The sequence below is a fragment of the Lampetra fluviatilis genome, chromosome 4, assembly GCF_964198595.1.
Source record: "Lampetra fluviatilis chromosome 4, kcLamFluv1.1, whole genome shotgun sequence".
NCBI lineage: Eukaryota > Metazoa > Chordata > Hyperoartia > Petromyzontiformes > Petromyzontidae > Lampetra > Lampetra fluviatilis.
In genome coordinates this window covers 3,071,334-3,087,455 of record NC_136278.1, presented here as the reverse complement: position 1 = coordinate 3,087,455, position 16,122 = coordinate 3,071,334, and the positions used below count along the sequence as shown (strand labels likewise).

Below are 16,122 nucleotides of genomic sequence, written 5' to 3'. Positions count from 1 at the left end.
GACGAATTGGGGAGGTCTTCATCCAGCAGCAGATCGATCACAGCTGCATGATGTCGTTAATACCCTGTCTAAATATTTAATGACTATTGGTAGGGAAGTGCAATTTTCGGCAGCCTAAATGGTCTGTGAACTTGAAAAAAAAGACAAAACGTTAAATAAAAACAAATAAAGAGCAGCAACTGGCATGAAGTAGCCATAGCAGAAAAGACATTTCTCCAGTATCAACAATAATCCCTCTGTGACCTTTTAGATCGGTACCAGATGTGGCAGACACAAAACCACTCACTCCACCCACCAAATTCCTGCTAACAAATGAACCGGTCGTAAATATTTCTTCATCGTAAACAGATCACATTGCCGTCCCATCCACATGAAAAGGAAAAACAGAAAAAAATGCGTAACATTTTAACAACATCCTTGGGAAGAAAGTAAAAAAATATTGAAAGAGGAAAATTAGAAAAATAAAAAGACTGGTAAAAATGTTGTTCTTTTGAATAACGTGAGATTTTGTGTAAAAAAAACCCAAATAAAATCTCTTTTTCTAAATTTAAACATGTTTAATTACACCCTCTGGACTTGCCCGTACCCAGTCCCTTTGAATTTACACAAACTTAACGGAACATTAAAGCGGGGTTGGCAAATTTTCCCATGTAATTACAGCAATCGTGCCCACGATAACAGCTGCCTGCGTTATCAAACCGTTCAATATTTCATTACAGTTTATTACAAAAATTAGATCATAAAATAATTAAAATGACAATAAGCAATGTGTTATAAAGCACACAAGTGCAACAAACATAGGAGTCTAAGCCAACTATTGCCCATAGTTTTTTATTTTTTGCCAAAATAAAATGTACATTTACATTTCTTTAGTAATCCACTACTGGACGAAGGCCCACCCGATGCAAAATCGTCATCGGGGTTGTTTGACCATACTTCACCGCATTGGACAGTGCAGGCTAAAGGTCGGGGCGCAGGACTGGTTCAGATATCACTCGCAATGGATGCTAGCGGCGAAAATCGGATCGTGCCGAAATCACCGCGGTTCGGAGCGCCGTGAGCTAACTGCTACATCACCGCTTCCCCTAAAATGCTGAACCTGAAACTTGGCATCAAAACACAAATGTTTTGGAACTTTTCCACACTGTTTGCCATGCATAAATAATTCAATACTTCGGCCTGTTTTACATATTAAATAAACATGTTCTGACCCGCTTTCGTGAAATAATCTTATTGTTGTAAATTGGGGGGGGTTGGGGTTATGCTCTTTACGAGTAAAACACAATCTTCACACGACGAAAATATAGCAAATATAATTTCGGATGCACACCTACTATTTTTACTGCCAATTTTGCTTCTGACAGGAAGAAGAAACATTGCCGTGTTTTCGGCACTCAAATACAGCCTTCCGTCAAGCACACCGTGACAGTTAGTTTTCCGCATGAATTGGTTCCAAATCTGCCCAACTACAACCAACATCTCCGCAAAAAGTGTTTTATTTCACTCAATGATGACGCCGCCGGCTCTCACTTTCCCCATTTGCTCTGCAAGCAGGCAGCAGCAGCATTACCTAGGGAATTGTTACGTTTAAAAAATAAACAAACCATATCAATATCGCTATTTCCCTACCAATGACGATCTATTCCATCCACACAAAGAGACAGCCCCTTTGGAGAGGCTATCGAGGCATACAAGTGCAATTTGTCATCATAGCCAGGATTGCTATCTCCACGGCATCTTGCCATCTTTCCTCTTCTTGACACCTGACCTCCCAAGCCCTGCTCTTAAAAGTATCCACTTCCAGGGATTGACATTGAGGGTGCGGATGTTGGGCATCCTAAGTGATGCCCCGTGTTTCTTTCTTATCCATTAACATCCCACTGCAGGGCAAAGGCCTCCCCCCTATGTATTCCACTCTTCACCATCCCTTGCCACCTCCATCCAGTCAGTGTACTCCTCTAAATATTCAAATCTTGCCCCATCCCATTGTCTGGCCCACCGCTCTTTGTCCTTCCTTCCATGGCCATTCAGTTGTTGTCCACTTTGGAAAACCTAAAGCCCTAGTCTTACTTTGACATGCCAAATGTTGGCAGAATGACCTTCACTAGAGGGAACTCAAGAAAGCCCCTCTACGGGGTATTTTTGGCCTACTCTTCCACGCTAGCCAGACTGTTTAAATATATATAAAAGTCACCACTGCTACTGAAGATATGCATATGCGTTGCACGCTAAATCTAATACAGCATCAAACTAGATTCGAAGCTTTCGTGATTGCAGGAATTACTCTTTGGTTCTTTCGGTAAAGTCACGTAGAAAGAAATTAAACTAAATAATAATAGAATACGACGTTTCGATTGCAACACAAGCAACCATCATCAGGTACAAATGAATGACACAACAGTCAACACCCCACCTGGTTGATTACGTTCTTCCAAAAATTTATAAATTTGAGAGACAAAACATAGACACGGAGACACACAGACAGACACACAAGCAGAGAGAGACTCACACAGAGACAAACAGAGAGAGACAAAGACCCCCCGTATAGCCTTAACCAAAAGAACCAAAGACTAATACAGAAACATTTTCCTTTATTTAGAAATCGGTGCAGGTATTCTGTGACGTGACGAAAGTGGTCTGTCCAGTGCGGCCAAGAATGAATGATTGGGTGGGCCTCCCGTCACATCGCCACCACCATCGTTGCCGAAAATGGCAGGCAAAGAGCACCAGTCCCAAGAACATTCTGGCCTCTCCTTTCACTCGCAAAAACACAGGTCCACACAGACATTCACCTCCTCGTTCCCCATCACACTCCCAACACTCCCCAACAAGCCTGCAGGAACAAATGTTCCCCTTATCCTCCCTGCAATGCGACTCCCCCCACCCCCCAAGTCCGTGACGCCCTCTCACTCCAACATTTGGCCACAGCACCGAAACATACTGACTTTATGACGGTGACAAATGTGATTCACCTTCACAACGCGCTCGGCTTGTATGGAAGAGCAGTTATTATTCAATTGTTAGGAATGCAAAGTACACTTGCAATCAGACAAATGAAGTGCTTTGCCATTATTTTAAAGCGCAATTGAAACAATGCAGCATTAAAGAACGATAAAAGTAATCATATACGGTATAGAATGGTAAACTTCATCGTGTCTATTTTTGTAACACATTTAAATTATTATATTTGAATGAAACTCTTTAGTTCAGTTTCTTAAGTGTAGCGGAAAATTCAAATCCAATTGTTCATATAATAAACAATTTAACAATATCTACTCCTTGGTTTTTTCGGTAAAAGTCACGAAAAAACCAAAGAGTCACTAAAACTTCAAATCTAGAATTTAACAATTTACCATCAATGAAGAAAACGTATAAATTATACAAAGGGCACGGTCACAATTCATGTCGAGGGTAGAGTCTTCCAGTTTATCGAGTCGGATGTTACATAAGCCAACTTTGTCGCCCTTTTTATTACACGCTTTTATATTTAACTCACTCTGTTGTTGTCGTATCCTCAAATATTGTAACTCAAATTTTAACCCACTTCCCAACGTGGTATCGACTGAAAACTTGGTATACTTATGTCATACTGATGACAATACTATATTCTTTAAAAATATATATATATTTTTAAACATACATTTTTTTACGTGATGTTTCGGCTTGGGTCTAATTGTCCACGCTCAACTGACGTTGGCTGTAAATCACCAAAGCCCCCTGACGTTATGGCAAGCTTCGGGGCCACTTCCTGGAGTCGTGGAGTTCTGCCGTTATGAGTAGGGTACATTTAATTAAAGCGTGTTTTTTTAAAAGTATTTTTAAATATTACTTATTCTTTGATGCAGAAACAAGCAAGGTACGTCAGCAGCATTTAATCAGAGGGCATTAACCAGCTGCATTTATCAGCACGCATCCATTACTGCCTGGACTGCTGCCCGCTTTGCCAGTGCAGTGCCACGTGCTGAGGGACGTTAAGTTCTTTACGTTAAAAATAAACCAAAAATAATGTTGTACCAATGACAAACGCTGTGTGACTATGATCCAGCAACAAACAAAAAAAACCAACTTGAGAACATCGCCACTTTAATTGCTCGCACCGTAATATTTTAAAGTGCAACATAATCCATGTCGCTGTTGAAATTCCTTTCCTTATCCAGCAGAGGGCACGAATACACTTTAGCGTCCAATGCGGCTAATCATTAGGACTGTACAAGTTTACGTAATTCCAGCTGGCAAGACTTGTGCTGCGCTACATTCAGGGGATAACTATATTCCTTAACTTGGCAGAAGGCGAAAACAAGTGTTATTCTGTAAATGATTAGTTTCTTTAAAATATATATTTTGCATATGGTAGTGACAAGGTTTAATAACAATGACAATCTTATTCTTTAGTTCTTTCGGTAAAGTCACGTAGAAAGAAAAATAATCATAACAAAGAAAGTGAATAAAAATGATAAAATATTAAAACTAATGTAGACTGTAGCCTGGTTCTTAATCGGAGTGAGTGTACTGGCAGTCTATAATGTAGACTGTAGCCTGTTTTTTAAGCTGATGAGCGTATTGGCAGTCTATGATGTATACTGTAACAATGGTTATTAAACTGAGTGAGCGTACTGGCAGTTTATAATGTAGACTGTAGCCTGGTTCTTAATCTGAGTAAGCATACTGGCAGTCTATAATGTAGACTTATTCCCGGTAAAGTCACGTAGATAGGTTCAAAGAAAATAAAAAAACTACGACATTTCGATCGCAACAGAAGCAGTCGTCATCAGGAAAAGGGGGGTTAGCTTCTAAAGACAATTGCTTATAAAGGTTTGAAATGGGCATAGCCCAAATGTTAGCAGCCAATACAGCCAATGCAAGTGGTGGGCGGTGGTGAGCTTTCCACCAATCAAAGGGCTGCCAGGCAAAAAATTTGCATGTCAATGTAATAGATTAGCGTGTTAATGGGAGAGATGAGTATGTTAATGTCAGAGATTAGCGTGTTAATGGTAGATCGTGAAGCAGCAGCCTCGAGGATGGCGCACGAGGTAGCTGTGTTAGTGAGACGTTTAATCTGTTAATGTCAACAAAATCAGAGAGCCTAAAATAACAACTAACATCGGAAGGTGGTAGGATGGGAACATCACAGCCAGTTATGACTTAAACTGGTTAATAACGTCCTTCCAATGATTGCTCAGTTTGTACCCATCTTCTCGGTTTAAATTGTGCCTGTGTCTATATATATAGATGGCTTCATGAATGAATCTTTGTTGATAGCCAGTGGGTTTGCAAAGTACCTTCGTCTTAGAGAAATATATTTTGTGTGAGCCCACCGCATTAAAACAATGATCAGCCACGGCCTAGGTATTGGTCCTATCGTGTTTCAGATCTGCCTTATGTTCACGAACATGGTCCTGCAGTCACGAAAGTTTCAAGTCAAAAATTGACAATCTTCATCATTTACCGTAACAAGTGACCAAAATTGACATTGGTAAAAAAAAAATGCAAAAAGCAAACAACAGGAGAAATCTAGACAAATGACACAGAAAACCAAAACAGAGCACTGTGTGTAGACATCATGCAGACCCACAGGAACATCCACCAAAGAGTGGATATCAACACCCGTCCGAGGTCTCAGTGCAGTGGACAATCTCATCCAAGACTCCGACTTGCAACAAAAACCTCCCCAAACAGCCAGAGTCATGCACCCCAGAGTCGAGCCTCTCTACTCCTCGACAATCCGCCACCGCCACAGGTGAGCGCTCTGCATACCCCATGAAGCCCAGCACCAATCAGCTCTCCACTCATACTCATCAGGCATCTATCTACCTAATTCTAGATTTGAAGCTTTCGTGACTGCAATGATTCATATTCTTAGGTTTTTTCGGTAAAGTCACGTAGGTAAAAAATTAAAATTAATAAAAGTAAAATACAAATAAATAAAATTCCACCTGAAGACGGAAGCTTGTGTTGCCTCCGAAACGTCGTGATTTTTATTTTATTTTTTATTTTACTTGTATTAATTTTAATTTTTTACCTACGTGACTTTACCGAAAAAAACCTAAGAATATCTATCTACCTACCCCAATAAGGACACAACTCACGACAACAACAAAAACTCAACACAGGCCTCTGCTCCTGCTCACCTACCACTCTGTAATTCTAATTCCACTCTTCAACCTACAATATCAATCCCTGTTCATCATCTGGCTGGCCACCCACCCTTCCTCAATAAAACACACAAACAACAATAACCGCTTACATTCTAAACCAAATTCTGGTGACGATACCATAGCATTTTTTCCAGGCTAGGTGCACTCTGAGACGATGTTAATAACACCCATTGGCAACAGGTCACGGGACAGATGGAAATGGTGTTTTTTTTTTGTTATAAATTTCCCCCCAAAGTTTAGCCCTTAAATGGCTCACACCAACCAACTACACCAGGGGTCGGCAACCTACGGCTCCGGAGCCGCACGCGGCTCTTTACGGACTGCTTCTTGACGATATGTACGTATGTACAGTATGTACTCAGATGCATTGCGGCTCTTGAAATACTTAATTTTGTACCGAATTGGAAAGAAATGGCTCTTCTTGTTATTTTGGTTGCCGACCCCTGAACTACACCATCACAGCACAATATCATACCACACCCCACACGATACAATGATGGCAGTGTTCTTCAGAGGCCGTCCATAAATGACGTCACGCGATTTTGGACGATTTTTGGCGTCACAAAAAGTCAGACCCCCCCCCAACCATATTTCCATTTTGAAAATAAAAATGTTTCAAATCGCTTTAAACTATTGTCATTGTAGTGCGTATGGCGCTGCACTCTGATGTTGTAGGAGTGTTGTTATAACAATTATATTTATTTAAAGTTGCGCATTTTGATGTGGTCACATTTCTCACCCCCTCCTCATCACACATCGTCACAAATGTCTGACCCCCCCCCCCCCCCCCAGGTGCGTGACGTCATTTATGGACGGCCCCTCATTGGAAGACCAGTGGGCCACTGGTACGGCCCCCCACAATATAGAAACATGAAATACCCCATCACTGCCGTCAAGCCCCAATGGTTTCCAGGGTATGGCAGCCCTCACACGGATGTCTTATCCGCGAAAGTGGTCCCCCTCTGAAAATTAGTGAGGAATACTGGCAAACCATCACGCCACAGCCTTGACACCACACCAAACCATATTACACCAATAGGACACATCACACCAAAATCAATGCAAAACCAAACGTGTTTTTTGTTATCTTGATTTGAAGCTTTGTGTGGAATTGGTGACCGGTATGAGACTCTCTACACAGGCAGCTGCCTGGATTCAAATCCCAGGATCGGTGGTCAAATTCCAGGATCTGTGGTCAAATCCCAGGATCTGTGGTGCCAGTTCCGGTATTATACGGATTGATGGACTGATATGACTGGCAGATGTTACTAAATGTGCTCCAAACTGTACCAACTTGCTGTGTTTTAGCTGCCCGGCGCTCTGACAATCTCCGTTCAACCAAAAGGAAAGCTGCTCGGGAAAACGACTGCTCAATAAAGAACTCACGATGACCCGGGCTTCGTGTCGTTGTCAATCAATCTTTATTTTTTTTTGTGTGCCAGTATCGCCCTCAATAAAGTCGGCATCAGCTGTGTTGGTTCGACCGTGGTGTGACGGATATAGTAATCGAGCCAGACCAAACGGCAACCAATTGAGAAACCTCCATGTGTACATGTAATCATGGTGTAATGTAACTAGAATTATATCCAGGAGAGCCTGAATTTCAAGTATCTTTACCAGGCGGCTCCAACCACTTTGGGATGCTTCCTCATTTCCATTCATCAACAAAGTTGAATCACGGACGCCTGAAACACGGATATGTTTCCTTCCTCAGAACTATGTTATCTCCCCGAGTCGCTAACGCATCTGCTGCTTTGTTTTAATGTCAATACAGTACAAGTTAAACATTTTAAACATCCAATTGACTTTGCGGTGCGGCCTACGAGCCCCTACCGAGAAAGACGCAAGCTGGGCGGCAGGCAAACTAGTCGAGGAGGCGTCACACCCCTCCCCTCCGCCGCCCGTAACGTCCCGCGAATCTCTTTTCGTAGCCTCCCAACTCACCCGTGCCAAAATCCGCGACCTTAGCGCCGCTCTCTGCGTCCGCCCTTTTAACGAACTCAAACATGAGGCGTTCCCTGTCTTCTTGAGATGCCGCCGCTTCTAAATCTTCCTCGAGCTGCAACTGAGCGCTTAGCACCGAGCCGATGGTCACGGCGGACTCCATTGCGCGCCTCGCCCTGAACGCCAGGGACCGCGGCGAACGCGGAATGAAACACGAAGGAAATTTTAAACAGTGCACGCGGAATGCAGTGGAATTTTACGGAAGGAAAAAGGAAGGAAAATTAAAACCGTGCACGGGGTGCAGTGGAATTTTACGGAATGAAAAACGAAGGAAAATTAAAAACGTGCAGGGAGTGCAGTGTAAATTTGCGGAATGAAAAAACGAAGGGGGAAAACCGTGCACGGGGTGCAATGGAAATTTGCGGAATGAAAAACGAAGGAAAATTAAAACCGTTCACGGAGTGCAGTGGGATTTTACGGAATGAAAAACGAAGGAAAACCCCGTGCAGGGGGGCAGCGGAAATTTGAGGAAGGAAAAAACTGTGCAGGGGGGCAGCGGAAATTTGAGGAAGGAAAAAACTGTGCAGGGGGGCAGCGGAAATTTGAGGAATGAAAAAAACGAAGGAAACCCCCGTGCAGGGGGGCAGCGGAAATTTGAGAAATTACAAACGAAGGGGGAAAACGTGCACGGGGTGCAGCGGAAATTTACGGAATGAAAAACGAAAGGAAAAAAACGTGCAGGGGGGCAGTGGAAATTTGCGGAATGAAAAACGAAGGAAAAAAACGTGCAGGGGGGCAGTGGAAATTTGCGGAATGAAAAACGGAGGAAAACTAAAACCGTGCACAGAGTGCAAAAAACATTTGTTAAGGCGATAGTCAGAATGTGATGGCACTCACACATGTATATTTGAAGCTTCGTTATCTATTAGGATTACAGCCACTGAACTGATGTCATTATAGTGCTATGACAGAGTTGCCCCAGAGTCATAAAGTATTCAGCAATTATCAGACGACCCATTGAGACATAGCAAAGACACTGGCGGTATATTCAAGACCAAGTTGGTGTTTGCGTTGCATATTCCCTTTCAGTGAGTGTATCATCATCAGCCACTGTCTATCCACTACTGGATGAAGGCCTTCCTAAGCCATTCCTCATGGTGCAGTGCTGCTGCTGCTGCTGCTACCATTTATCTCCAGCACAAGATTTGATGCCATGGCACCATCTTCGCAGTGGTCGTGCTCCTGAACGAGCGGTCCTTTGGCTGCCATTTCAATCGGCAGCCTCATCCATTGGCCATCATCATACTGCCGAGCAATGTGTTCTGACCAAACTCACTTACTTTTCATAATTGTTAAGGTGGTGTATTAAATCGTGTACGCTCAGTAACCAATGTCACTCTTTGCTCATTTGTGTACTTTTCATCTTTATTACACTTTTTTGGCAAAAATATAACTGTGCAAGAATAATGTGTTTCTTTTTAGTTGGCATATTCTTTTCAGCGAAAGTATACAATTAATACAATGTTGACTCAAAATCACGTTTTTTTCTTGGGTGAGCAAAAGTAATATCTTGATGTCACAGCTGAAAAACTTTCTGTAATAAAATAGGTCATCATCATTTTGCTCTGATTAATATTCACAGAAAAATGTGATCAGTTTTCACGTGTCTATGTCTCATTCATGTGTTTTCCATATGTTTGCAATGTATCCAAAGGTGAAAGTGATCAGCCAAGCGTGCGTGCTCTCTCACATTTTTCCAAGACGTTTGTCCAGCGTGGGACACAGCATAAAGCAAACTGACTTCTAGAGACTCTCTGGAGATACTTGCAGTGGAGGCCTTTCTGCCAGCTTAAATGCGTGTTATCTACCAATTGGTAATTTCATATTACGAGAGGCAATATCGCTTCAAGATGGGCTCATTTTCGGTCTAACACGCACATTCTCTATGAGGTTGGATCATGAACCATGATAACGCAGCATGACGTGACATCCTCTTTCCACTGGGCGGGAATGCTTAAATTTGGGGGGGGGGCAGATCTGCAATCCAGTTGCCAAGCATTGGGAGGCACGGTAGCCACACACGTAACCAGCCATCACTGCTATACGTCCGATTGATTTAGCTCATCAGCAATGAACGACGACAGTGATGCCAGCGAAGGAGACATATGGCATTACAAGCCTCTCGCGAGGATGAGAAAAAGGCCCATTGGTGAGGCCCCCTGTCGCAAAGATCGGAAGAAGCGCATATTCAACTTTGCCACCACCGCTTTAAGCCAGCCAAAAGTTTCAGACAGCCGAGTGTTTCATTTCTCACGGAGCTGCACCGCACCTGCGGCATTTCTCGAGGATGGCTTCGCGAAAGACCTCGGAGGAAACTCAAACGCGCTTCAAATGCGAAGTGCACGTGGCGTGATTAATACCCGCGCTGCACAAAGTCAAAGTTCTGCGCCAAGCTCCCACTCAGGTAAGTGTTCGTTTATCACAAGCACTTCATCACCAATTAATATACAAGATTTGTTTTGAAGAGTATTTTCATATATTTGAGCACCATCTGTACAGTAGTGGCCATGTATTGGATATTAACCTTTTTTATTGTGCGTTTAGTTTGTTGTCTTTCCCCTGCACCTTCCAAAAGCACGGTTGGCTATATAATGTGCGAAAGAAGTGAAACACACATACATGATGGGAATAACACGGTAGCAGTAGTCGCTAAGTCATCAATGGGCAGTTTCGAATGTTCCTCCAGGTGTAAATAAGAACACAGATTTAGCAATAATCATATCATGCATTGTTCCACCAACCCGCACTACTAGCCAACACGGTGAAATGTGGTCAAACAACCCCCAAGGCTGACATGATGTGAAGAGGTAGTAATCTTCCAGTGAAATGACAGCGGTGAACATGAAGAGCAATAACATGAATAGCAGCACACCATTCTCTGACGTTTGTTGTCGGCCAGCACTCTAAAGTGTTCACTTTTTGATCAGACTGCGTTAATCGCTGTGCCTCCATCTACCCGCCAAGATGGTATCAACAGAAATAATAATCCGCAAACATTTTTCCCCTCGCAGCCAGGCAAAGCGTTGATCCTACTTCCTCAAAGTGTCAACGTGTTCCTCATTAAGAAAAAAAGCTGAACAAAACACAAATGCTGTCATACATTTTGATGACGCCAGCACAAACGAGTGAATATGTGGAAGCTGCAATGACGGTTGCGAGCTGAGAGAGTTAGCGAAAGAATGAAAGTAAATTACGAAAAAAGATGGCCCATTTTTGTATTCTCTTGGAAATAAAATCTTTGTGTCAGTCTGTCATTGCATTATTCACAGCGACATCTGTATTCGTTGTAATTGTAATACAGATTTTTTTTTTTAATTGAAGTGACAGTGCATCTTAAAATGCTGCATTATCACTAATAACGATTAAATATCTTTCTCCATGTGTTTAACATATATTTTTTATAAAACCTTAAATATATTCTTACATTCAGTAACATTTCCCTCTTTATCGCTAAAGCGTATAATGCCAACAACAGTTGCATCTTTGCGTGTAAAATTGACTGAAGGACATGTGTTGTTACAGGCAAATTAATATAAAGTAAATTGTTGTGATATATTTTTTCTTATTATGCTTGATTATCCAGGAGAGCCTGACTGAGTCTCTTTTTCAAGAAGGTCTTTCGAAGTGTTCGCAGGGGAGGGGTGATTATTGCCGTGTCTAATCCTAATTGAGTAATTTGTGGGAAGTTTTTTCTTACAATTTTTGAACAATGTTTGTGCACCATGACACTAGCACGCAATGGCCTTCATGTTTCAAATATTACGAGACCCTGAACGTGCACTGTGAAGCGAACACAGTCGATTTATTTTTATTATTGCACACCGCAGGAATAACCAGAGCGACCACTGGATTCGAACCGTGAACCTCTGCAACACGCGGCGAACGCGATACCCCTACCACCCCACATACAGACAAACTACGTGTACAACCCTTTAGACAACTCACTGCTGGATGAGGGCATCTCCACGCTGTGCGGAGTTGTGGGCGTCACATGAGTAGCCAGGGTTTGTGAAGTCAGGGAGAAGGGACATGGGGGGCATAGAAGCACAGTCCATAACAATGGATTTTGCTGCATCTGTGTCCGTTAGTGGGAAACAAAAACAGCTGCAAAGAAGGTCGGCAACATTATCTGTGAACACCAAAATGTATTTCGATTTAAAGCTTTCGTGACTGCAGGGATTCATCTTCTTGGTTCTTTCGGTAAAGTCACGTAGAAGGGAAATAATAAAATAATAAAATAATTCTCACGACGTTTCGGCCACAACGCAAGCAGCCGTCCTCAGGTGAAGAATGAAACACCACCAAGCTTGGAGCGTATATTTAAGCTGGGTTGGAGGGGGAAGATGAGCGCCTTGACAAAATTATTTGCATTTCCCATAAATATGCTAAATTCCTCTTGATATGCAAATTATTTTGTCAAGGCGCTCTTCTTCCCCCTCCAACCCAGCTTAAATATACGCTCCAAGCTTGGTGGTGTTTCATTCTTCACCTGAGGACGGCTGTTTGCGTTGTGGCCGAAACGTCGTGAGAATTATTTTATTATGTTTTATTTTATTATTTCCCTTCTACGTGACTTTACCGAAAGAGCCAAGAAGACCAAAATGTATATTATACGTGTCACTTCTACTCTTGACTGATTACTGGCAATGGAACCTTTTCACACGTGGCATATCGCCGATATCCTGTGGCTGGCGAGAGTTATTTGGGAGCCGCGAGGCCTTGCAGCAGTGGACAACGCGCTCGTAGGTGGCCATGCAGCGCCTCGCTGCGCTGGTAAAAAAAAACAAAAATCAATCAATCTACGTTTGCCTTGCCGTAGATTTCTTTCCATGCGCGAGGTGCAACTCTGTAAGATCGCGGGAGATAAAGCCAAGCCGATCGGCCAGCTAGCCGATTGCTATCTGTTCGTGTGTTTTTTTTTTCGTTTTTAACACACAACATACGACGAAGAAAAAAATGAAATCGCGCCGTGCACATGAATTGAAAATAACGATGCAAGCCAGGCACGTAATGATTAATTCACACTGCCCGCATCAAACAGCGATCCAATGAATTGTGGTGGTATGGAGTTATGATACCATTCAGGAATCACGTTTTATTTAGTTTATATCAACATAAACATAAATATGCAGAAACGATATCTCCTTGGTATAATATTCACCTGAGTGCTAATAAAATATCAATGCTGAATATTTTTAAAAAATCTAATCTGAGTATTGATCTCATCTGTGGCACCGACGACCCTTGTTTTCCAAAAAGGTATTGAACGGACAACTCCACATCAGATTTCTCAACACAGCCATCATGATGTCACTCACGATTTAGGGGAAGCAAACGTCTCCTCCGCCGGCTGGCTGCACGACATCATAGATCAAGGACACCCAACGGAACAGAACATCTACTCGGCCGAGGCCCGTCTGGTGCAGCTACGTGACAGCGCATCGAACGATGAAAACATGCGCGTACAGCTCCGATCAACGGGGGAAGACTACTGGAAGCAGTCGCCAATGAATAATAATCACAATAATGTCTCTTGTGTTGAGACCCAAAACAGCAGCTGCGAGATGTCCCGAAATGCAACAGCCGATGACAGTGGCTACGTGTCACCGGCTCAGGACGCGAGCTTCCTTTCCGTGATCAGGTACGTTTAACCCGGGCCGTGACATGTACAACATTCTATCGTGTGGCTTTGTATAACGTCTAAACGCGATAACGTCTCAAGATGCTGTCTTGGCAGCTGCTGATCTTTTTCAGTTGATGTTTTAGGGCATGATGCCTTATTTGAGGTGTGTACAATTTAGTTTTTTCGGTAAAGTCACGTAGGTAAAAAATAATAATAAATGATATGTTTTCATTTTTTATTATTATTTTATTTTTATTTTTTACCTACGTGACTTTACCGAAAAAACCTAAGAGTATGCATCCTTGCAGTCACGAAAGCTTCAAATCTAGAATACAATTTAGTTTTTATTTTACCCATTTTCACATCTCCATCCAGCAGTAATTACGGCGACACCACGAATTGTATATCGGCAGCTCGTCTGTGGGTACTCCCACCGCTTCCAAGACGCCTGGCCAGCGTGGAAGAGTAGGCCAACTACCCTCTAGATGGACTCTCTAGAACTCCGTATTGTTGAGGCCCTTTCATCAGCAGTTGTGCATGGATACAATTGCAGGACTGTACCTTTACTTTTTTCGTCATTAATTGAAACATTTGTAATTTTTTTAGGTCTGGGGGCAAGCACTTTAAACTCAAGAGATGCAGGAAAGCCAATTCGCCAACAAAGAGCAGCCCTCTCATCACATCTTCTCCAGCTGCAGAAACAAGGGCACTCCTCCCTGACTGGCGGGCTGACCAAAGGCCAGAAGAGACCATCACAGAGATTCCAGAATCTTCCATAAGCGACGAGGATGGCTCAGATGAAGAAGACTTCAGAAATGTGTTACTAAAACCAAACTTGACTCGGTTAAAACAACATCAGATAAGGGACTTACAACAACAGCTGGGATCTTCAGAGAGTACAGGCTCCCACCTGATACCTAACAAATATGAAAATTGCAGGACAGGTGCCTTGGGTGCAGCAGTGTCCTACAAAGACAGTCTACTGCAGTTGCACACCCAAACACAGGGGAGGAATCGCATGCTGCAAGACATCACGGAATCGGTGTATGGAAATCAAAGCGTGGCAAGCTGCGGCCAAACAAAACACTCGGCTCCATCCTCTGCAATGCAAAACACACCGTTGGGACCGCAGATATGCGATGACTTCAGCGACTCCGATGATTTTGAGCAGTCGATGACGCCGAGAAGATTTGGGAGTAAAAATCCGAACGACCGCCAGGCAAACGGAGAGGGTGGCCAGCAGCGGTTACCTGGAACAGAATGTGATGACGAGGGCGCGCCGCGGCCCGAGGGATCGCGATTCGGAGGAATTGTAAAATCGAACAGGCCCAATTTGCAGAGCGACAGCAATTCCACTCGGCGGGAATCTGCAGAGCCAAGCCGGAGGAGCGAGGAGACGATGCCCCCAGCTTTTCGTGAAAATGTGGAAAATGATCAATTTTGGCGAAAGGGTGATCGCGACGTTTGCTTCGATTTGGTGGTGGTGGAGGACGAGGAGGAGGAATGCACTCAAATAAATTCCAGGGCGTGCGGCAATCGGTGCACGAGAAAATACGACACACTGACACAAAGCACCCAGACTTCACCGGACATCAAGAGCTCCATTGTGGGACGCCTAAAGCGACGCGGGCAGCCTGCGCGTGCCCTGCGCGGCGCGGCCACGGGCTCGACTCGGAGAACGAAGGGGGACAGTGCCGAACGTTTACCCTTCTCTCCCATCTTGTACGCCGCCTCGTCGGACTTTTCATCGCAAGGCGACGGCTGCAGCCTCACGCCAACGCCCCGCGCGTTCCGCGGAGTGGCGCAAAAGACTTTTCCCTTCATTCTCCCGAGCGACCTGGAGCGGCTCCCGACGAGGGGAAACTTGTTTCGCGCGATGACAGACGAGGCCGCGCGGCTCCACGTGGCGACCCGCGCGGCGGCCGTAAATTACCGCGGCAGCTCGAGAATGATGCGCGCTCTCGACGCGGCGAACGAACGCGGCGGCGACGAACGCCCGCGGGCCGCCGTTTCGACTGGGCAGAAGCCGGCGGCGCGACCATCGATGGGAAGCGTTCGCGGCCCCCGTGGCCGGCGGGTCTCGCAAAACTGTTCGGACGCCGCTGAATTTGTGTCCTCGGCGGCGGGGCGGCAAACGACGACGACGATCGCGAACGTCGACGGACGGCCGCGCCCGCACGCGTCGTGCCGTCGTTCCGGGGCAAAATCGGCCGGCGGTGAGGCCGCGAACGAGCAGGGAGACGCGACCCTGCCGTCGATGGCGCAGCGCGACTCGGCCGATGCGGGCGCTGCGTCGCTCCCTGGCAGCGCTCGATCCGCGCATCTTCCAGGCGGTGCGGC

General features: G+C 44.4%; 1 protein-coding gene across 5 annotated transcripts in view; it reads right to left on the bottom strand.

The window, feature by feature from the left end:
• NHLRC2 (NHL repeat containing 2) overlaps positions 1-8,278 on the bottom strand; it is a 42,718-nt gene extending 34,440 nt beyond the window's left edge. For 4 of the 5 annotated variants that reach the window (XM_078855365.1, XM_078855368.1, XM_078855364.1 and 1 more), the window contains exon 1: positions 8,100-8,278. In XM_078855365.1, the coding sequence (XP_078711491.1) occupies positions 8,100-8,262 (163 nt within the window). In that variant the 5' untranslated portion in view covers positions 8,263-8,278. Of the gene's footprint in view, positions 1-7,988 lie in introns of all 5 variants that reach the window. The other variant, XM_078855367.1, reaches the window with a different exon arrangement.
• Positions 8,279-16,122: the final 7,844 nt, after the last annotated feature.